This window comes from Notechis scutatus, chromosome 8 (genome assembly GCF_049901735.1).
Source record: "Notechis scutatus isolate UNSWTSFEM ecotype Mainland chromosome 8, rNotScu1.2, whole genome shotgun sequence".
NCBI classification, from domain to species: domain Eukaryota; kingdom Metazoa; phylum Chordata; class Lepidosauria; order Squamata; family Elapidae; genus Notechis; species Notechis scutatus.
In genome coordinates this window covers 18,199,061-18,223,322 of record NC_142016.1, presented here as the reverse complement: position 1 = coordinate 18,223,322, position 24,262 = coordinate 18,199,061, and the positions used below count along the sequence as shown (strand labels likewise).

General features: G+C 42.3%; 1 protein-coding gene across 1 annotated transcript in view; it reads right to left on the bottom strand.

The window, feature by feature from the left end:
• Positions 1-15,066, bottom strand: part of LOC113426784 (IgGFc-binding protein-like) — a 42,699-nt gene extending 27,633 nt beyond the window's left edge. Inside the window, exons 1-7 of the mRNA XM_087970394.1 lie at positions 15,024-15,066; positions 12,839-13,441; positions 12,209-12,508; positions 11,489-11,823; positions 7,051-7,624; positions 3,073-3,677; positions 505-1,072 (exon numbers count right to left, since the gene is read on the bottom strand). Of these exons, the coding sequence (XP_087826520.1) occupies positions 505-1,072; positions 3,073-3,677; positions 7,051-7,624; positions 11,489-11,823; positions 12,209-12,508; positions 12,839-13,441; positions 15,024-15,066 (3,028 nt within the window). The remainder of the gene's footprint in view (positions 1-504; positions 1,073-3,072; positions 3,678-7,050; positions 7,625-11,488; positions 11,824-12,208; positions 12,509-12,838; positions 13,442-15,023) is intronic.
• Between the last annotated feature and the right edge of the window lie 9,196 nt (positions 15,067-24,262).

The window sequence follows — 24,262 nt, the reverse complement described above, 5'->3', positions numbered from 1 at the left end:
CAGTCCGTGCCAATATGATATACCAAATAAAACTCTTCTTTGAGCAATCATCCTGCCTCGGAGTTCTGTTTGCCATGGGTGTATTACTTGGAACCCTGACACAAAGTCAATGGGGAAGTACCAGGTCCACTTAAGAACTGCATTACTCACTTAACAACCACAGTGATTCATTTAACAACAAAAGGGATGAAATGGGGCAAAACACACTTAACGACTATTTCGCTTAGCTATAAAAATTTGTGGCTCGATTAAAAGTCATAGGTTGAGGACTACCTACAATGGCCCAACCCTTGCATCTGGAAAGATAAGCTCTCCTTGGTACTTCTTCTGCAGTAAAATTGCAACCTTCAGGTGACTAAACTGCTTGATTAGTTGGTCTAAGCATGAAGCATTTCTTCTCTTGTGTACACTGACTCCTTTCTCTACGTCTGGTTTTCCCAATCCCATTAGAACAGACTTTTCTTCCCCAAGTCAAAGCGCCCAGTTTACATCCGAGAGACTCACGGCAAAAGGTTGGAGTTCTCCAGGGGTATATGGTGATGCCAGCAGCTTGGCAGGCCAAGGCATAATTGGCGATGGCTGCGCAGACGAAGGCGTAGTGTCCCTTGAGGAAACAGGAGTCATAGATGCAGTCCTGGAAGGCGGCTTCTTGATCCACCTGGCCGTGGCATTCTCTGAAAGGCCCGTTGATGGCTACGATGAGACCACATTCCCGTCCTGAAGCCCGCTGCTGTTTTGCTAAGATGTCCACTCCAGGGCAGGCGGGATCTACGACCTGTTTGCAGCTTGGGTCAACTGCCTTGGTGCCTTTAGCACCAAACACGGGGATTTTGGGAACGAGGATCCCTCCGGGCACAAGAGCGTCATCCGCAGGTATGTTGTTGAAATTCCCACACAGGCCACAGAGTGTATTTCTATATGTGCCGGGTACGGTGACTGTGAGTTGGTGGTCCCAATTAAAGCTGACTGTGAGGCCAAAATCAGTTTCGACCACAGCACTGGGGCCTTTCCGATATATCTTGACTCTGTTTCCAACAGCATTATAAGGCAGGCAGGTCAATATACCGCCAACCTATGAAGGAGAAATGGGATGCTTACGTTAAGTCAATGAAAAGGAGCAATGATGGGGGGGGGGACCAGTCGTGTCAAAGACTATCTCTCATCTCTTCTATCCTTCTCAGGGTCTGCATAACAGCAGAAATAGAGGACGATTTTTTTTACCAGAGACCATAGCATTTTTGTCATTTTTCTCCCCACAATAGCAGAAGGCAACAATGGTTGGAGCAGAGACTTGGTGAGATCATAGAATTGGAAATTTGGGGGTCATTTCTTTATGTGCATCTACGTACTTTAATGTGCATATGTTGCCCCTGATGCCTGGTAATGGAGCCTTCCCTCCCCTCCCCCAAAAAAGGACATGGAATCTCCCTGCACCAACAGAAGGACACTTCTATAGCTTAGAAGCCAAGTATCCACCTTGGGGTCCTACAAAATGCTCTTCTCCATTCTCTAGATACTCAAATGATATATAGCAATATTATAGCACTTAGATTTATGTACTACCCCATGGTGCTTTACAGCACTTTCTGGGTAGTTTGCAATGTCAACATATTGCCAACAATCTGAGTCCAAATTTTATCAACCTCGGAAGGATGGAAGGATGAGTCAACTTTGAGCCAGTCAGGATTGAACTCCAGATTGCGGACAGAGTTAGTCTGCAATGCTGCATTCTAACCACTGTGCCACCAGGGTTCCTAATGGATAGATACAACCAGTTGGCCTGCAGATAAAATAATGATGGCATTCTAAGATTATTAATAGGAGAACAGCAACCAGCTGCATATCTATCTGAAGCTGTTCAGTTGTGTTACAGGTGAAATATTGTGACAAGAAATCAGAAATGAGTTATTCTCCAGAAAAAGGATGGGATGTGTAATGTATCAGTGTATGTATAAGCATAAAATGCTTGTACAGAGGTGTAAATTTTAGAGGTACATATAAATCTGCACCACTTTCTATAGGTCCCCCAATGTGGCAATTTATATGGTCCTCAAAGCCAAACTACTCCAGCAGATCTGGATTATTTGTGTTCAATGAAACCCACTAGTTTATTTGCAGCCGGGTAACACAGCGGTTAGAATGCAATATTGCAGGTTGACTCTGCTCATTGCCAGGAGTTCAATTCTGACTAGCTCAAGGTGGACTCAGCCTTTCATCCTTCCGAGGTCAGTAAAATGAGGACCCAGCCTGTTGGGGGGGAGGGGTGGAAATTATGCTGACTATGTAAACCACTTAGAGAGAGCTATAAAAATGGTACCACTATGAAGCAGGATACAAGTCTAAGTGCTGCCATTATGGCATCCACTAGTTATCTTTTTGGTTTGATTGAAAGATAGAAATGGCAGGTTGGGTTGATTTTAGAGGCCTCAGGCATCACCAGTCCTTCGCAGGACTCTGTTTATAAAAGGAGCATTAAAGAGAGATCAAGGCAGGGGTGGGATTCTACCAGTTTGACCAGTTCGAATGAACCGGATGTTAAGTTTTCATCTGGTTTGCTGAACTGGTATTTGAACTGACCGGCTGGCCCTGCCCCTCCCGCCCCTCCCAGGAGTCTCCACACGGTCCATTTTCCATGCAGGTAAGTGCAGGGTCTGCGCAGAGGCTCTGGGAGGGGGGAAAATGGGCCTTCCGGAAGTGCGGAAATGGGCCAGTTTCTGGCTTCCGGAGGGCCTCCAGAGCCTGGAGGAAGCCATTTTCGCCCTCCCAGAGGCCCAGGGGACGCCTCTGGACCCTTGGGAAGGTGAAAAATGGCCCTCCCAGAAGCACTGGAAGTCTGAAAACGGGCCTCTTTCAGGCTTACGATGGGCCTCCAGAGCCAGGGTGAGGCCATTTTCGCCCTCTCAGAGGCCCGTGGGAGGCCTCCAGACCCTTGGGAAGGTAAAAAAAAATGGCCGTCCCAGAAGTTCCGGTAGGCCACACCCACCTAGCAACCGGGCAGTGAATCGGTTGCTGGGATTTTTGAATCCCACCCCTGTATCAAGGTTGTAATAACCAGATACTACCCAAACTTACCAAGACTTTCCCAAGATATTGTCTACTGATTATGATCTCAATGCCGTGGACGTTGATTTGTACACTCCGGGTCCAGGACACAGCACGGTTTCCCCGATATTCATTCTGGACATAAACACCAAACCAGTTCAGATCCATGGGTTTTTCACACACTTCAGTGAGGACGTAGGCGCAGGGTCCTTGGAAATCAAATTTATACTTGTCGAAGGTCAAGTAGTGGGGATCACCATGAATTTGGCAGCTAACAAAGTCAATAGGGTAGCAGTCCCTCACCCCTTTTATAACCAGGCATTTTTCTGAGGATTTGCAAGCTTGTTGGGTGCACTCAACCCGATTCGTGGCTGGGTTGCACACACATCTCGTTGTGCACTTATCATCGGCCCAGAAAACCTCATTGGGGGCATAGAGGTAGCCTTCATGCCGACATCCACAACTGGACTTAGGGTTGCATTTGCCCTGGCTCAGCACATAACCTGGTAGGCATTGACAACCTTCTACGCACACCGCTGGGCAGAGGAGCTGCTGTTGAGTTTGTTCATCTAGGCAGGTGGCTGGGCAGGCTGTTCCACATTGCTGGTACTGACTGTTGGGAGGACACTCCGGTACTGTGTGGAGAAAAGAAAAGAAAAGAAAAGAAAAGAAAAGAAAAGAAAAGAAAAGAAAAGAAAGAAAAGAAAGAAAAGAAAAGAAAAGAAAGAAAGAAAAGAAAAGAAAAGAAAAGAAAAGAAAAAGCTATCAATATGCTCTTCCTTCCTCCACTACTGAAAGGGCAAGAATGGAGATGGCAAAATGGCGTCTCTTTAGAGATGCGCTAATAGGCAGCGACAAGACTATATTTATCCCAGATTGATAAGTGGCTGCTGCCTTAGAGAGCACATTACCGTAATAAGATCCTCACCTGTTGAAACCATTTAAAAATCAAATTAATCCTCATTCCCCGTAATTAGACAGAACACACTCCCAAAACGGCCAGCTGCAAAAAGGCTGGTAAATTTGGGATAACCACGTCTCCTTCACTCTTTGACTTCGGCTCTTTGAAAACACAGCACATTTTATGCCTTGGACTGTGTCTAAATATATCAATCAATTGTCACTCAATCCATTCGTATTGATTTGGGGGGGTTTCCATGTTTTTGCTCCCCTAGATGCCAATCCGCTCCATGCAAATTCATCGCCTGGTCCATTAGCAAGAGCGGTGGCTTCACAAGTTTACCGACAATTCAATGGCAATCACACAAGGGCACAATGTAAAACAAGCATCGTTCCCTAGAAAAGATGCCACCATTTGAGGCCGCCAGGGTGGCAACTGGCCATATCTGAAGACTTAATTCCTTTTCCAGGACTCCTTCCAAAGTTTTTAAGGGGGAAATGATCATTAATTCATCCTGAATCAATTGCTGTCACTCCAGTTTAGAATGTGCCTTCCTTAGAATACAGATCCAAGCCCAACTCGGAGATTAAAAGTGATCCTCAACCTGCGTGAAAATCATTGAGTTTTCCTGATCAAAATGATGGGCATACCATGTAGATTTTTAGAATGTTCCTAAATCTGTTTTCAGCTATTTATCAAGTTTTAGTAAATTAAAGCTGTATTTGAAACTGAGTAAGGTAGGAGAGATACAGATAGACAAATTAATATGAAAAAAAGAATAGCTGGATTTTAAGAAATGTGATTTACTAGCTCTATTCCCGTGCTTCGCTATGAAACTATGATCGGGTTTAGTTTTTGGGGAGGAAAATAAGGGGGGAAAATTGTGCCTCTGCCTACCAGCATCCACTGGTATTCATCTGGCTAGCATCCTGTCAGTGTGTGAGAGTTGAGGGCTGCTTGGAAACTGAAACATGGAAACTGAAACAGTATTTGCTGTGTGAGCAAGGAGGAGACAGCAAGGAGCCTAGGCGTGGCTTAGTTCAACTGTTCTGTACTAAAGCTGCTTGCTGCTGTGAAACTAAAACTGAAACTGAAACTCCTCTCCTCAGCTTGTGTTTTGCATTTGGAACAGATTTCTTTTCCAGTGGGGAGGGGGACTAAACTCCTTAGCATCAGAGCGTGTTAATAATAATATACAAAATGCTAATGCTCTGATGATCACTTTCTTAGTGAGCATCTAGAAGCCAAGAGGAACAAACGTGCCAAATTTCGAGTTTGTAGGCTTTATGGTTCTGGAGACTTTGTGATGATTCTTGCGTAGTATTTCACTTTTATATATATATAGATTTGGAATACAGTGACTTTGTGCTTTGGCTGTTGATACTCATAGAAATCTAATCCTACATATACCAGTATTTATGTACGAAGCGGGTCCCCTGGCTAAAAGATGCCCATAAATTTACGGAAGTACACGTATTCTTTAGAGAAAAGAACAAAAGGAGGAAATAAAAGGAAGAGAGCTCGTGAGAGCTGAGCATGATTATAAACATGAAGTGCTGACTGATCGGATTTTAAGAATAGCTTGGAATCCAGTGGAGAATTAAGACACGCACAGGGTCTCTGGAAGGCAGCTCAAACTGAAAGTAATTCTTTCCATTCAAGATTGTCTAGCAAACTTATTTAATGAGATTTATTGAGATGAAAGCGACAGGGGGGCTTACAAGAATTTCAGCTCCTCCATAGTTCCTATTTATGACCATTTCACCCATGGTACGGGTAGTCCTCAACTTACGGCCACAAGTGAGCCCAAAATTTCTGTTGCTAAGCGAGGCGGTTGTTAAGTGAATTTTTGCCCCATTTTACAACCTTTCTTGCCACATTAATTCGGCAAATCCCTGCATCTGTTAAGTCAGTAACACAGTCGTTAAGTGAATCTGGCTTCCCCATTTACTTTGCTTCTCAGAAGGTTGCAAAAAGGGGATCACACGTCCCTGGGACATTGCAACCGTCATAAATATGAGTCAGTTGAAAAGCATCTGAATTTTGATCATATGACCGTGAGGATACGGCAATGGTCATAAGTGTGAAAAACGGTCCTAAGTCCCCCTTTTTTCAGCGCTGTTGTAATTTTGAACGGTCAGTAAACGAACTATTATAAATTGAGAACTGCCTGTGCATCTCAGTTTCTCTCTAACAGCTTTTGGAGCAAGGTTCTTTTAACTGATAATGGAGGAACTTGGGGCTAGTTTACACAATTAGCTCCTGAATTTTATCATGTGTCAGCGACCAAGCACCACAAATAGCCCCGAGGTAATGTTTTACATTGTGCCTTTGAATCGCATACTTTGCATCCGGTTCTCACTTGTTTTAAATGAGGTGGGGCTGGGGGTCAGCATTCCCACTGTAGAAAGTTAGCCCCCACCCCTCTCCTAGAAAAATGAAATAGAGAAATATTTAAAAAAACGCAGAATATTGTATTTCCCTGGATAAGCAATTGAGAAACATGGTTTTTTAAGAGGGAGAAAGCAGCCCCCACTTTCTTAATAGCCCTCAGCAGATGTCAGCACTTAAGAGATAAACAGCTTGTTGAAAGAAGCCAAGTATCTAGGTAGCTCCATTCAAAGGCAAAAATTCCCTGCAGCAAGGTCTGAACAAAGGTAAAATTAGCCCTGACTCAAGATCCAAACCAGGACAAAACCATTAAGCCATATTAGGAATTGTCCAACACCCTTTCAGAATACAAGCTCCTTCATTACATCATCTTAGAGCAGACCAAACTTCAACCAAACTTAGCTCGGACAACCTATAGAGCCAGCTATGACCCCTACATAACCCCTACAACAGCCAATAGAATGTATGTTCTTGCACAGGAACAGGAAGCTCAAGTGCAAAGCTCAGAGAAGGTATAAAAAAAACCCCACATTCTCAATTCCATGTGGTCAGCTTCCCAGAATCACAAACCCATGAGGTTCTGCTTCTTCATTAAACCATCTTTCCAATCAGCCTCTGGCCTCCATTTTATCTCCAGTGGCTTCCTCTCAGCTTGGAACTGAACCAGAGGGATATTTTTTTCCAACACCATCTTATTGAATTCCTTGCATACTTACAGCATCCGGCCAATTTTCTCCATTCACCAATCTGGACCCCATGTTTCTGGCAGGCATCTGCGTAAGACTCCAGGGCATCACATACCGATTGTCTGTGTCCTTCATTGGCGCAAACATCGTAAACACAACCTTCAAGGTAGAAGCCAGGGTCCACTTTAGAATGGCAAGGAGAGAAGGGACCACCGGGAGACTTTATTAAACCACAATATTGCTCAGACTGGTATTTCTGGGCCTGATCAGCTTGGCAAGGCACGCAAGGCCCATGGCAATCATCCCAACATGTGTCTTGGTCGCCAACATCCACCTTCCAACTCTTGCCAAAGGCGTTGGCATCTGGGGCCTTCGTTCCTGCTGGAGTTTGGAAGTCATCTCCAGGTTCGTCATTATAGTTCCCGCAAAGGCCACAGAGACTTCCCTGAAAAGCACTACTGACGGTGACGCGTAGTTGTTGGTTCCAGTCATAAGACACCCGGAGATGAAATTCAGTGACCACTACAGCAGAACCTCCACTTTGGAAGATCTGGAGAGAGCCACCATTTAGGTAGATGGGGAGATGTGCCCGAATGCCATTTACCTGCATTAGAAGAAAGGACAATTGCAAAGGTTGCAACATTGCAACAACAAACAGAAGCAATTGCAATCTGGATCCCCATCTGGAAAGGAAGCGATTGCCAAGATATTTCATTTATTTATTTGTTCGTTTGTTTGCTTGTTTTTTGTTTTGTTTGTCAAGCATGTATGAGAAAACAAGTATAAGTATGAACATAATGTATAAACATATAAGTATAAACAGGTAGAAGTATATACATAATAAATGAGTATGAATAAACAGGGATGTTAGACACGCTGGTGCGCTTATGCACGCCCCCTTACAGACCTCTTAGGAATGGAGTGAGGTCCACAGTAGACAGTTTAAGGTTAAAGTTTTGGGGGTTTGAGGATGTAACAACAGAGTCAGGTAGTGAGTTCCAAGCGTTGACCACTCTGTTGCTGAAGTCGTATTTTCTGCAATCGAGTTTGGAGCTGTTTACTTTGAGTTTGTATCTATTGTTCGCCTGTGTGTTATTGAGGTTGAAGCAGAGGTGGTATTCAGCAGGTTCTGACCAGTTCTGGAGAACCTGTAATTGAGTAGTTTGAAGAATCAGCAAATACCACCTCTGACTAGCCCCGCCTCCATCTATTCTCTGCCTCCTGAGTCCCAGCTGATTGGCTGGGTCTCCTTTTGTTGCCCTGCACAGGAGAACAGAGTTGGAAAGCAGGCTAGTGGGGTGCGGAGGGAATGGGATTTTGCAGTAACCTTCCCCTGTAATGGAGTGAGAATGGAGATTTTAACAATATCCTTCCCTTGCCATGCCCATCAAGACACGCCTACAGAACTGGTAGTAAAAAATTTTGAATCCCACCACTGGGTTGAAGCTGAAGTTGTCAGCTTCAACTGCAATAATATTATCATTAACAGCAATAATTAAATCATTTTAGTGTCCTCCTGACCCAGGGTTGGAGGCAAGAAAATAAATAAATAAAAGACTATAAAACTAATAAGAAGGGGATTTAAGAATCTGAGTTTTATATTTGTGTTTAACTTTTCATAAATAATTTTAAAATATCAAAATTTAAAGAAAAAGGAAGTAAAGACAAGTAAAAGGAAAGTGATAAATAGAAAAGAAAAAAGAGAAAAAAGATGCAAAGAAGTCGCTTTTGATCTTCACAGCAGTTACAAGTTCATTTGTATTTTATCCTATTTTAAGATCACAGCATAATTTCCTTCTTTCTATAGTTTACCTTTTCTAATCATCAAACCCCTTAAATCATAAGGTAATTTTTTTTTTCCGGTAAAAAGTCCATAAAGGGTTTCCAGTCACGAATAAATGTAATCTCTTTTCCCTAATCGGACAAGTCACTTTTGTTATCTCTGCTAATTCTCTCATCTTCACCAACTATTCCTCCATTGCAGATATTTAAAAATCTTTCTCCTTTTCTGCAGATAACATATCTCATAACAGTAATCATAGATAAAAAAAAAATAAGCTTCTGTGGCTCTTTTCCAATTGGTTGTCAAATAACCCCATCAAGAAAAGCTCTAATTTCAATTGAATATTACTCTCTAAAATAGCAAGGAATTATTTTCCAGGGAAGCCTGAAGTATATTGAGCAATCGGACATGAGAAATTCTTCATCCTAGGAAAACGTAGGCTGAGTTTGCATAACACACTACTCTAAACTAAAATAGGGTTGCGTAGTTGATATTTTAGCACGCTGAAGGTGCCCAACTATTGTGTGAAGCAGACACTATATTGCGCCATGTTCCGATTTATTTTTCTGTCTCAGTAATTTTGTGAATGCCGCCATTGCATTTTGTTAAAGCAGCATATTGCGTGAAATCAACTTAAAAAGGGGGCTTTGTTATGACTAATTTAAACCTACGCTGTAGGTTTAAATGAATATTTTATGACACATTGTATGCAAAATAGCATTCCACCAACAATGTAAAAGCTTTTTTTCTTTTTTTGCGGGGGAGGTTTTGCCTTGAAAATCAGCCTAACGTTATTTTAAATAAATAAATCTGAGTTTTGATTCTTGTTCTGCTTGCTTTGCTCATTCTGCGTTTCCTTTAAAGTTAATTCTATGTATGTATTTAATTGCTATATTTAAGGAGATGCTATGTTTTCCTTTTTTTAGCTTCTTATCTTAACTACTGCTCCAAAAATTAAACCAACATCTGCAGCCCTTACGTTAAATCTACAAAAATAGGCCAGTTGTCCTTGTTCTAAGAAGGGCTTAGAGCAAATAATAAAAACTATCTTTGAATTCACCTTCACCAGGTTTCCTATGAACCCGAAATAAGTCTTGGAAATGTTATCAGGTAGTCTTTTCTCAGGACCACCTGTTGTAGTGAGCCGGCAGCAGGTGCGGACGGCTGAGGAGAGCGAGGACTCAGATGAGGGGCCAGGACCATTGGGGAGTGGGCTGCTGCCTTCAGAGATTGTGGGGGCTGGCAGCAGCGATGAGGAGGTTCCCGAGGAGCCTGTGCCAAGTGCGCGTGTGCGCAGGATTGCTCTTAGGAGAGAGTAGTTACAGCAGCATGGGTGACTCGGAAGTAAGGCTGCAAAGTAATGGCCCCTCCTTCAAGAAGATAAAAGCCAGCTGTGAATCAGATGTTCTTTGTAGGAAGCAGACATTTTGAAACTCCAGCCTTGTGGACATTGCACTATGTTAAGTTGGTATTTGAAGACTCTTGTGTTGTGAAATATTTCTTATCTATGATTCTTGGCAGTCTCGCACAGTTTTGGCGAGGCTTGTGCTTATCAAAGTTAATTAGTTTGCAGCAGCCTTTTAACCGGGGATTTTTAAGAATCATTAAAAGGTTCCCTTTGATTCGTGTTTGTTTTATTGGAAAAGGGTTTGGGTCAGAACACCACCTTAACCCGGCACCTGCCTTTCACTCAATCTCTAGATTTTATGTTAGCTGACAAAATGTTCATGTTCTGATTTTTGAAGAACGGTACAAATAAGTATAGCATTTCCGCACAAAACTTGATCGCAGGAAATACGACTTCAGCAACAGAGTGGTCAATGCCTGGAATACTCTACCTGACTCTGTGGTTTCTTCCCCAAACCCCCAAAAACTTTAACCTTAGACTGTCTACTGTTGACCTCACCCCTTTCCTAAGAGGTCTGTAGGGGGCGTGCATAAGCGCACCAACGTGCCTACCGCCCCTGTCCTAATGACCCCTTTTATTCATACCCATTTCATGTACTCTTAATCATGTTTATACTTATATATATTATCAAATGCATGCTTGACAAAAATAAATAAATAAAAATAAATATCACTACAATCATTTTACAAATTTGAATGGGTGGAGAAAGGCCATCTAAACCAGTGTTTCCCAACCTCAGCCATTTTAAAGATATGTGGACTCAGAGAATACAGAATATAAGAGTTGGAAGGGACCTTGGAGATAGAATAAAATAGAATAGAATAACAGAGTTGCCTAATCATCTTTGTAACTCTTCTCTGCACCCTTTCTAGAATCTTAACGTCTTTTTTGTATCGTGGTGACCAAAACTGAACACTGTATTAGAAGTGTGGGCTTACCAAAGCAGTATAAAGCACTATTAACACTTCACATGACCTTGATGCTATCCCTCTGTTGTTGCAACCTAGGACTGTATTGGGGTTTTTTTTTTGGCAGCTGCAGCACCCTGCTGGCTCATTCTTAAGTAGTTGTCCACTAGGACTCCTAGATCCCTTTCACAGTTACTGCTGTTGAGTCACCTACTCTATACATGTGCATTTGGTTTTCCTTGCTTAAGCAGGGGTATTCTGGGAGTTGAAGTCCACCCATCTTAAAATGGTTAAGGTGAAACTCTGATCTCAGTGGTGTTGGGAACCAATTATCAATGTAGCTGAGATCAGTTCTGAATCATCTCTTACCTTCACAAAACTATTTTCTGATCTGGTGATTGTGATCGTGTATCCATAAACCTCAATGGTCACCATCTCGACATAGGAGACACGTTTACTCCCTCTGTTTCCATTCTTAGCATAGATGTGGAAAGACGGGAGTCTGAAGTTATTGCCGCACGTCTTGGCAATTGTGTAGGTGCAGGTCCCTTGGAAATCGTACTTGTGCTTATCAAATGTATTGTAGTGAGGGTCGCCCCAGATCCAGCAGGTACCGTTCGAAGTTGGCACACAGTGCGGCGCACCATTGATCATCTTGCATTCAAGGCCCTTTTGACACAGGACATGGCTGCAGCTGAGAGGACCTAAGGACCAGATATGAAATTTTAATCATTAGTCCTATGTCAATGGAGGAATCAGATTCAATGCAGAATGTCATTCTATTTTCAGTGACGTTCAGACCTGACTCTGGGCTTTGAAAGTTACAGCCCTCTCTAAGCGGTTTACAGAATCAACACATTGCCCCCAACAATCTGGGTCTTCATTTTACCCACCTCGGAAGGATGGAAGGCTGAGTCAACCCTGAGCCTGGGGAGATTCGAACTGCCAAATTGCAGGCAGCTGGCAGTCAGCAGAAGTAGCCTGCAGTACTGCATTCTAACCACTGCGCCACCACAGCTCTTAAATATTCCAAATATCTTCCCATTCCACCCCTCCACAAACTTATAAGTCAGAAGACATTCTACTCACCTTGCATACTAGAACCAACAGTCCCGTAGCTGTCCTGGCTGGTCACGCCCACAATGAGAAGGCCAAATGGTGAATTTGGATGTTCCACTCTGTAGGGGACAAGTGCCACCTGCAACTGATACAAGGCCCAAGAGAAAACTGTGCCAGGAATCGGAGTCCATTGCAACGTAGGTAGGGGCCGGCCTCCTACTAGCAGCCCATTGATCTGCTGAGTCTCCACCACCAAAATGGCAAAGTTCTGAAAATTAGCCTGGCCAATCACATTATACGTCTGGCTGTACATGCTGGTATCTGGAATCCCTATCAAAAAAGTGTCGTACAAAAGGTTTTGGTAAGCAGCGCCTGTGCTATAGAAAAGTACTTGGAAGGGCACATCGGCTTGCACGAATAACGCTGTTTTAGACAACATGTTGATTGTCAGGACTTGCCCACCATTCAGGATTACTGCCTGCTTTTGTGCACCCATTTGGTATTGTATGGCTGTGGTTTGGGAGGCTGAAATAAACACGATGTCACTCTTCGCCTGCCAAGGTATTGGTGGGACTATGTAGTTCTTCCCCCATGCCTTCACTGGTTGGAGCTGCTCAAATACATGGTTACATTTTTTGTATTTCCATGAACAGGTATGACCTGCTAAGACTACCACAGAGGTCTGGGAGACAATTCTGGTGCCGGAAAGATCCCCTGTTCCTTGCAGCTGGATTCCTTGCAAAGCCTGCAGTGTTACGGTGAGTTTACTTCCAGCAGTGTACGTTTTCCTGTTGAAGGTCACCTGGGTCGTCAAATAGATGTCTACCACATTAGGCCCTTCATAAGATAAGACCGCAAACTCCGGGAAAGAGCCAGTGGGACCTCCTGTTGGGGTGACCACATAATGCTCAGTTCCTGAAAGGCTCCTAGGAAAGAGTTGTGCAATTTCAGTACTCAGAGGCTTGGAGTTCAAAGAGACCACCGAGATGCCTTTGTCTGCAGAGATGCGCACCACGTTGGGGAACACTTTGCTACCTTTAATTTCGATAGAGGGTGGGAGGACAACAGACTGCAGCTTTCCTTTGTACACGGTAACGGTCTTCGTAAATTCCTTTCCACAAACGTTGCACAGCACAGAAACAGTGACGGTAGTCTGGTCAAAGACACCAGTAATTTGAATCTGTAAGTTGGCGGTCTGTGTGCCATAATTTTGCATGTAAGCGGTGATAAATTCTCTTCCTATGCTTTGACTCAGGCAGGTCGCTGTGAGGGGAAGATGAAAAGAAGAGATGGGGGGAGGGAGAAATGGTTACACTGGATCTGTTCAAGGTCCAACTTCTGTTGTAGTTGCAGCTTCAATCCCATTTTAACTTCTGTTCCAAAAGAAGGATTGTGCCAAAGGTGTCAGTGTTCCAGAAAACCTCCACTCCAACAAATAACTCCGAGACAAATATCTTCTCAAAAGTTCTGTTTAATTGGATAGTAAACTGGCACATCTGGGGAATCCCAAATCTGAAAGTTCCGGGCTTCCTTGCAATAAGTAAAAAACTACAAATCCACCCCCCTTCACCCATCATCGCATCACATGCCCCAATCACCATTCGTCCCAACTTGAGATTTTCCCTCACCCAGGTGCAGAAATAACATGACCTTGGCTTAGAAGAAGAATGTTATTATGTCTAACCACATACACTCCAAAAAACTCCCCCCTCCCACTTTCCCACGCTTAAGAATGTGGCAGCATGGAAGCGTCCAGTGTCAATATAGCTTCCAAAGCTGACAAGAGGTGCTTTTTTTTTTTCCAAGGGAATTTCTTTTGTTTTTCCTTGAAGACATTTCGCTTCTCATCCAGTTCTGGAGGAAGGATGGCTGACTGAAGAACTGAAGAAGCTTCTTGGATGAGAAGTGAAAACATCTTCACGGAAAAACAACAAAAGTCCCATTGCCTCTTGAAAGAGCAACTTTGGGACAACCATGATCTGAATGACTGAGAATCTCCATAGACAAAAGAAAGAATTAGGAACTGCTCCTTCATCCCCTGTTATTAATCCCCCTTATCTAGGATTCAAACGAACTAATTTCATTATGTGTTCCCAGGTCATGCTCTGAATTATGACTGTTTTTGGACTCAGAGGCTGAAAGGAGGATAGAAATAAAACCCAGAAATTAGGATAAAGTTGGGCAATTTTTAGTTGAAGAAGCCAGCAATCTTGGCTTTCATGAAATTATTGTGGATAGTCTTTATGCCATTTTGAAAGCCTCAGTCATGATTCTCAGGCATTCTTCCTGAGGTCCCAGGGGAAGACACCACAGAAAAACACAGTCATGCAATATTTTTCTGCAGACATCTCAGGGAAGTACAGAGATGCCACTTAGCACCTACATACATCAGCTGACAGAGTGGTGCAGTGGCCTACAGGTGGAGCTCTCACCTCACAATCGGGAGGCTGTGAGTTCGAACCTACTAGAGGCAGATATTTCTCTCTCTGGGCACACTGAGAATATATCTGCTGAACAAAACTCCGCATTGGTGACAGGAAGGGCATCTGGCCATTAAAACACCCTGCTAGCTCCATTCAGTTGCCCAGATTCCACCCCACAAAGTATTATGGGGTCATTAAAAGAAAATGAACATGATGATGGCAATCTCTTTCTCAATGAGAAGAGTTCAATTATATTTCAACAGATGGAGCAAGAAACAGTTTCTTTAAAACAAAGGTGTTACTCACCCCAGAAGGCTGAGCTGCAGAGCCAGAAGCAGAGGAGGAAGTCTTTTATCCTCCCCATAGCTGTTCAAAAAGAAGAAAGAGAAAGCCTTCAGATCAACGGTTCTTGGATGCGATACCTGAAACGCCAATAAGCTTAAAGCAGATATGAGTGTCCATCATGGTTCCATTATTGCTATTCTCCAAAGCATTCCGAAGAACTTAGTTTAGAAGAATCTACTGGTATCGTCCCAGAAAAACAGAATAGCCCTGTGACTCCTTAAAAATTAACTAGATTATCACAGTGCTTATAAAACAAACTTATGGGAAAGAAGAAGGCATGCATAATAAAAAAGGAACAGATTTGTATATTTTATGCATGCACATACATACGCATTTTGAAATAACAATCAGTTAAATAGGAATACCATAGTTCTCACCACAACAGGAAAGAGAAATCAGGAGACCTTGGAGTGCCTGCTACTCAAAATCCAAGGGATGAATAATTTTAAGCCACCCGCTTTTCCTTATTTTCTTTATTTTTTAAACCAGGCCTGGAAAGGATTCCTTTACTTTAAGCCGAGGGTCTTATGTTACAGTATGTATGCAGCATATTGAAAGAACAGAAGGAGCTGTATTTATTTTATACTCCTTGTAAGAATACAGCCTTTAAGTAAGCAACTTGCCAAGGGAAGAAGGATTTGAATCTTCACCTTCATTTACACATTCATTACACTCTGGCTTTGTATTGTGAACCAGACTAACACATTAAGATGTCGTGCCAAACCATAGTTTAGCAAAGGAGCAGAGTTCATGTAACTTTATACAAACCACAAGGACCTCTTTGGCATCTTCCAGTGGACCTTTTCATAGGTTGCCAAAGAGACAAAATAGGTGTTTGAGTCTTACAGAGGCTTCAGGCATCCATCTCCAGCCAATAATTGGGCTGATCTTGAATCCTGCCCATGCACAATTTGATACAGCAATGCAACCTTTAGCATGACATGCAAAGCATAATGCTACTTACGAACAAATGGAAGTTGTACACTTTGGGTTAGCCAGAGGAGCAGAGGCACATTTAGCTTGGGGGTTCTAGTGCCCCTCTTTTTTCTCCTCTCACCACAGTGATCTTAAAGAAGAGTTAACAATTTTGCTCTTTGTTTACATTAGCACCATAGAATAGAATAGAATTCTTTATTGGCCAAGTGTGATTGGTCACACAAGGAATTTGTCTTGGTGCAGATGCTCTCAGTGTACATAAAAGAAAAGATACATTTGTCAAGAGTCAGGAATCATAAGGTACAACACTTAATGATAGTTGCACCACCAGCAACTCTTCAGCATTTCATATGTGTTCTTGATTTGGTTCAAGCCAACAATGGTGCATTCAGAGTAACCTGCTTCATTGGAAATGCTGAGAAATCAAATTTAGCATTGGCCATAGTTAGCCGGATAACATGACAAAACTGGGCTAAGTAACACCACGAATTTCCAAATTTCTTCTTGAAACTATACAATTTGAGAGAAAGGAAACCCTAGGCTTGTTTTAGCTTGTAGTTTGCTCTTGGTCTACTCCAGGGGTCTGTAACCTTAAACACTCAAAAACCATTTGGACCCGTTTCCCACAGGAAAGAAAACACCAGGAGCCAATAATTTAACAACCGGTGTGACTGGGTGGGCATGGACAACTCGACGTCACTCACTCCCACCCAGTCGCCTCCCGCTCTGGAATATGGAATGAGTCTCCATCCTCCACCATCACCCTTACCTTCTCAGGCCAGGCGAGGAGTGATGGGGAGGTGCCAGCCAGTGGTGGGATCAGCTGACAGGGAGCCGCAGCAGAGGGCCAAAAGAGCCGCATATGGCTCCAGAGCCATAGGTTGCAGACCCCCTGGTCTACTCCATTATAGTCAGACACGACTTCCCAGCTTGTTGCCCGAATAGTAGCATTATTCAACCCATCTAGACACATGGCAATCCCACCCAATGGAACAAGCATGTGCCCTCTTCCATTATACCTTCACTCATCTGTCCTCTCACCTGCAGGCAGGTTCTGTGGATCCCACTGCTGAGTTCATTTCACCCATTTATATAGTAGTGAAGCCTAACTTCTCCTTATCCTCCATCTGACAATGTTTGCATTCCCCCCCTGCTTGGAGGGAACAGCAGGTTCAACCTGCGATCCTATCTTTATTTTAAAAATGCTCACGTCAGTTGTCATATAAACATCAAGTTAATGTGCTCCTAGTGGAGTTTGGGTGGAATGTTGCCTGCCATGCCTTGAACGACATTTCAAGTCCATTCGTTTTTAGATTTCACTTAAAATTATTTTAATACATGAGATTCCTCCCCCCCCCCAAAAAAAGAGTCCTGCCCCCCCTTTTTTTAATCAGCACCCAGCTAGATCGTGTGCAATTCATTTGCATTCTACAGATGTACTAGTCATTTCTCAGGCTTTCCCACAACGGAATTCTGATGTCCTATTATCCAAAATTAATGGGACAGAAAGTACCACCAACAGGCATACAAGCCCACTGTTGTTTCGATCAGCCTGAGGTCCTGTGGAATCTTCAAAGCAACCAACTAGAGTCTAGGTGTTTTGATTTGATGGGGCCAGACATCCTGGAGCATACATTGACCTATATTATCTTGAGACTTAGCACAATCAAAGCTGATTTAACTAGTCATTCAGAATTTCCCTCTAAATGGAGCTGTAGTTTTAATTTCTGAGAAAGGCATAGCCTTCAGATAGGATCAGCCTCACGGCTGCACCAAAACGACTGATCTAGAAGGCAACTCCTCTGGACACAGAAACATGGAAATCTAGTCACCTGGAAAAGATTATTGTAGCCTCCAACTCCCCAACCCATCCATACGCATTAAGGCTATCTTGTCATCAAATTCCTCTAGCTTTTACATGAATTCGGGCACGGATTGCTTTCCAAATGTTGGGTCTGCAAGTAGAACATGGAAGCAGATCTGTATGCCTGGGTCTCCTGGAGGTATTCTGAAAATGTCCTGTTTCCTTCCCCCACCCCCCAAAAAAACCTTTAAAAATATTGCCAGAAGGTCTTATTCGGAGAACAAGTTGCCATCTTTGATAGACCAGTTATCCAGATACAAATACAGATGAACAGAGTTGGAAGGGACCTTGTAGGTCATCTAGTCCAACCCACCACCCAAGCAGGAGACCTACACCATTTCTGACAAATGGCAGTTGTCAGCGTTCCAAGAGCAGTCCAATCTCCCACAACTTCCATTGGCAACTTCTGTTCCATTGGTTGATACTTCTCACTGTCAGAAAATTTCTCCTTATTTCTAGATTGAATCTCACCTTGTTCAGTTTCCATCCATTATTCCTTGTCTGGCCTTCAGGTGCCTTGGAGAATAGCTTGACCCCTTCCTCCTCTCTGTGGCAGCCCCTCAAATATTGGAAGACCACTATCATGTCTCCCCTGGTCCTTCTCTTCCCTAGACTAGCCAAGCCCAGTTCCTGTAACCGTTCTTCATGTGTTTTAGTCTCCAGTCCCCTAATCATCCTGGTTGCTCTTCTCTGCCTTTTTCTAGAGTCTCAACATCTTTTTGATGGTATGGTGATTAGGATAGGAAACATGCAAGGAGACTAAGAATTGCAGATCAGTAAAAGAAAACCTGGTCTATTTCTTGTTTACACAATGAGGCAGTAATATCCATAGTCTGTTCTGAAACAAATCCCTAGGCAGGGGGAAATTAAAACAAACCACTTACGCCTGCATTCTACCCATGGAGCTTTTATGCAATCTTCTCCATGTTCATAACTATTTGTGTAAATGACTCAGGGCTCTTTGCTTTACGTATATTTGTCCAGCATCACTTTGTTTAAATTTCCCTAAGGCAGTTTTTTTTAAAACATTCATGTTCTTGATGTAAACTTTTCTTTTTTATGTATGGGTTTACAGGCTGCTGTTGTTTGAAAGCCATTTCAGATGCCTTTTTAATGGCTCTTTGGCCAAACAGCATTTAAAGTAAGCCAAACGAAACCCTACTTCCTTGTAGCCTTGAAGACGTTACCTAATCTGGTAATGAAATGACTGCAAGCAGGCAGCCAATTTTAGAGAGCACCAAGGATTCCATCCAAGTCAGAGGAGACTTGACACTGCAACTACAGACCAATACATCGGTGCAAACAATCCTCCGAGCTTTTCTGTCTCCATTGTATCAACAGTAGATACCTTCCAATTTCTAGGTTCTACTATATCACATGACCTAAAATGGACACCTAACATCAAAAACCTCATCAAAAAAGCACAACAAAGAAAGTTCTTTCTGTGCCAACTCAGAAAGTTCAAACTGCCCAAGGAGCTGCTGATACAGTTCTACAGAGGAATGATTGAGTCTGTCATCTGCACCTCTATAACTGTCTGGTTTGGTTCTGCAACCCAACAAGACAGACACAGACTCCAGAGAGTAATTAGGACTGCAGAAAAAACAATTACTACCAATCTGCCTTCAATCGAGGACCTGTATACTGCATGAGTCAAAAAGAGGGCTGTGAAAATATTTACACACCCCTCACATCCCAGACATAAACTGTTTCAACTCCTTCCTTCAAAACGACGCTATAAAGCACTGCACACCAGAACAACTAGACACAAGAACAGTTTTTCCCCGAACGCCATCACTCTGCTAAACAAATAATTCCCTCAACACTGTCCAACTATTTATGAAGTCTGCACTATTATTACTATTAATCTTCTCATCACTCCTTATCACCCATCCCCTCCCACTTGCGACTGTATGACTGTAACTTTGTTGCTTGTAGAACAATCTATATTGACTGTTTCCTAGTATGATTTGATTGCTTATGGCACCCTATGACTATCATTAAGTGTCGTACCTTATGATTCTCGATTATTGACGAATGTATCTTTACTTTTATGTATACTGAGAATATTTACACCTAGACAAATTCCTTGTGTGTCCAATCACATTTGGCCAATAAAGTATTCTATTCTATTCTATTCTATTCTATTCTATTCTATTCTATTCTATTCTATTCTGTTCTGTTCTGTTCTGTTCTATTCTATTCTATTCTATTCTATTCTATTCTATTCTACCTTTGCTAGGTTTCTGCGAGGCTCTCCTTGACCACTAGAGGGCACACTAAGCAAAATGCTCTTCCAAGGTGAGAGATTATTACACTGCATTAAACTTGTATTCGATCATTTCCAAACTGACTAGGGAATCCTGGGAGTTGACATCCATACCTCTCGCCAAGGTTGAGAAATACTGGTCTAAGAACTTTAGAGGCTTAACTGAGAAGGAATGTGATTTACTTATTTATTGATTGATTAATCAAAGTCATATAGCTACCCATCTTCCCCCAAGGGGACTCTTTGATGGCACTGGCCTAAGCACCCACCCAGCTGGCTTCACATCACTGCCACATCTGTCTTGTAATAATTGGGAGATCCATTAGATGGCTGCAAAGAAATATAGAAAAGGCTAACTGGTCCTCTGGCAGCAGTCTGGATGTTTAAACCTCAGGCTTACTGCAGTAGTATCATCTTTATGTCCGTTTAATTTCAAGGGTGGCATGCTAATACCTTCCATGCCTCTGTGGTGGCACAGTGGTTAGAATGTAATACTGCAGGCTATTTCTGCTGACTGCCAACCGCCAGCAGTTTGGCAGTTCAAGTCTCACTGGCTGAAGGTTGACTCCAGTGATGGGATTCAAAATTTTTTTACTAGTGGTCCTGTGGGCATGGCTTGGTGGGCGTGGCAGGGGAAGGATACTGTAAAATCTCCAGTCAAAGGTGGGATTTGCTGGTTCTCTGAACTACTCAAAATTTCCACTACCGGTCAATAAAATGAGAGCCCAGATTGTTGGAGGACAATATGCCGACTCTGTAAACCGTTTAGAGAGGGCTGTCAAGCACTGTGAAGCGGTATATTAGTCTAAGAGCTATGGAACTGGAGGCTAAAGAATGGTTACTGAAATTGGGTTTGTCTAGTTTAATGAAACGAAGGACTCGGGGAGACATGATAGCAGTGTTCCAATATCTCAGGGGCTGCCACAAAGAAGAGGGAGTCAACATATTCTCCAAAGCACCTGAAAGCAGGACAAGAAGCAATGGTTGGAAACTAATCAAAGAGAGAAGTAACTTAGAACTAAAGAGAAATTTCTATTCCTTTCAACTTCAACTTCACCACCTCATTCAAAACAGTTCCACTGGCTTAGACAAAGGGGCTGTAAAATCCAAAAGAGACCATTTGGTCTAGCAGTTAAGGCACTGGGCTAGAAACCTGGAAGGTGTGAGTTCTAATCCCATTTTAGGCACCAAGCCAGCTGGGGCACCTGGGGCCAGTCATTCCATCTGAACCCCAGGAAGAAGGCAACATCAAACCACTTCTGAAAAATCCTTGCCAAGAAAATTCCAGGCTGTCCATCAGGAGTCAAGACTTGACTAGACTCAGAAGCACCAAAACATACAATACAATCCAAGAAAAATGGGTAGTCACTTTATATTGACTTGATGAAAGTCTATGAGTGCATTTGGAATTATTTTCTATGGGGTCCCCTTGCAGGTTATCACAAAGCTTGAGGAAAAATGCCATCTGGGGCATTTTAAAGCAACGGGTTTCTCAACCAGTTTGTCTAGCTCGTGAATCTCCTGGAAGATTGAGTAAGGAAGTAAGAAAATCAGGGATTTCCCCAAATTAAGAAGCCGGCTCAAACATCTAGAGTACGTCTGTCTTGGAAGTAGCAGCAGTGCACGCTGGGATTGAGATATATGAAATAAATCCTTCTTGCTTCATATTTGGAAGATAAGAGCCTTCTTTTAATTTAATCCACCTCCCAGAGAGGAAGGTTAGCAAGGAGTAAACTCGTCCATTTGAATTTATTTCATTTTTTTTTTCATTACTGCCAACATGTCGGTATGTCATTGTAACTTTGAGAAAGCCTTAATTGTTTCTATTGGGTTTTAGGAATATTGAAATAGAAAAGCAACAAGGGAAATTAATATTATACATAGTAACTGCAGCAAGATGGAAGAATAAGGAAATACCCAGAGTGGGTAGATTAGATTGTAAACTTGACAGAACTTGCAGAAATGGTGAAGCTGACCAGTTTAAGTCAGAGGGGGGAAAAATGATAAACATTTTTTTTGAAAGATTGGAAACCTTATGCACACTTTTTTTTTGCTGAAATAAGAAAGTACTGAATAGAATGGAATAGAATTCTTTATTGGCCAAGTGTGATTGGACACACAAGGAATTTGTCTTGGTGCAAATGATCTCAGTGTCCATAAAAGAAAAGATACATTCATCAAGAATTAACGATTTATCAATTTGAGGATTAAAAAGAGTTAAAAGGGGGGAATTATAAAGTAAGGGGAGGAAGAAGTAAAAGTCCAGAGTCACTCTGAAGAGTGAGATGAGCGACATATACATTTAATTGATTAATTAATAAATGAAAAGATGGAGGGAGGGGAAAGATAGCAATAGCTATAGTATTTAGACTTATATACTGCTTTACAGTGCTTTACAGCTCTCTCTCTAAGCGGTTTACAGAGTCAGCATATTGTCCCCAACAATCTGGGTCCTTATTTTAACCACCTTGGAAGGCTGAATCAACCTTGAGCCTGGTGAGATTTGAACTGCCAAATTTCAGGCTGCATGCAGTCAGCAGAAGTAGCCTGCACCACCGTGGCTCAAGTATGGCAAAAATAATAATTTTACATTTACTTTTTCTTATTTTTCCCTTCCTTCTTCGTACTTGCATTGTATTTAAACATTCCAATAAATAAATGCAGAGAATGTTTGTCTTAACATTGACGTATTGTCCCAGGTGTGAATTTTTGCATGAATTTGGTCTAAGGCGCAGAGCTTTTGCAAATGTCTTTCCCTACTTTCATGTTTTAGGGTATATTAATTTTAGGCATATGTAGTTTTTTTCTGCAGATCCTTTAACTATTATCACCAACATTATCATCAGGCTGCACTACAAAGTTTAGACACCTATGCCGCCAACTTTCAAATAATGAATAAATTAATTTAGTTTGGAATTGTTTGAAAACTGCAAAATAAATTTATCAATGGGAATCATTCTTTTTTTTCTCCATTCATAGTTTCCAAACCCAAGCCCTTTAGACCCACTCAATGAGAAGACCTTTTCATATAAAAAGGGAATATGCATTTGCAAGAGTAGCTCTTACCTTGTTGCCTAAGAAGGTACTTTTAATTGCTTGTTGTCTTGATGTTCTCAATTTTCCTAGGAGCAACAAAAATGGGCAGAAGCTTTAATAAGTTATTTCTTGAGGTGTTTTCCTGCTGCCTACCTTCCAACCGACCTTTAAAATACCCGTCTCCTTAATACCTCCCATAGCCTTTCCTTCCTTCCTTCCTTCCTTCCTTCCTTCCTTCCTTCCTTCCTTCCTTCCTTCCTTCCTTCCTTCCTTCCTTCCTTCCTTCCTTCCTTCCTTCCTTCAAATCACTAATTCTTGCATTCTATCTTTGGCAACTGTGGTTATCAACTAGACCTCAATCTCCTATGCTCCCCTTTCCATGTCCCTTTGGTTTGCAGAAGGTTTTGTGGTAGGAACTCCAGGCATAGTCCTTACAGATGGGTTCCAACTATTAAGTTTATGAGTCAGCAAACTGGTTCCTGCCTACTATCTTGGACATCCTTTTCCTCCAGCTTCACCCAACAGTTGGACTAGAAGACCTCCAAGGTCCCTTTCCAGCTCTGTTATTCTATGGTCTATGTTCAGTGTGGTCACTGGCAAAGGATTGTAGAAAATCAGAAATTGAAACATTGGGAAGAGATGCTACACTTATACCCGTCCTTTCATATCCATCGTTTTCCATTTCTGGGGTGAAAAACCACCCAGAGTTGCCTCACAGGGAAATGGGCAGCATATACATTTAATAGAGATGATAGATAGATAGATGATAGATAGATAGATAGATAGATAGATAGATAGATAGATAGATGATAGATAGATAGATAGATAGATAGATAGATAGATAGATAGATAGATACATAGATAGATAATGGACGGACGAATGGATGGATGGACAGATAGACAGACAGATAGAAAGATAGATGGATAGACACATGGAGGGATGGAGGGATGGACAGATGGATGCATAGACAAACAGACAGATGCACAGACACAGATAGATAGATAGATAGATAGATAGATAGATAGATAGATAGATAGATAGATAGATAGATAGACAGACAGACAGATAGATAGACAGACAGACAGATGGACGGACAAATGGATAGATGGATAGACAGATAGACAGACAGATAGAAAGATAAATGGATAAACAGATGGAGGGATGGAGGGATGGATGGACAGATGGATGGATAGACAAACAGACAGATGCA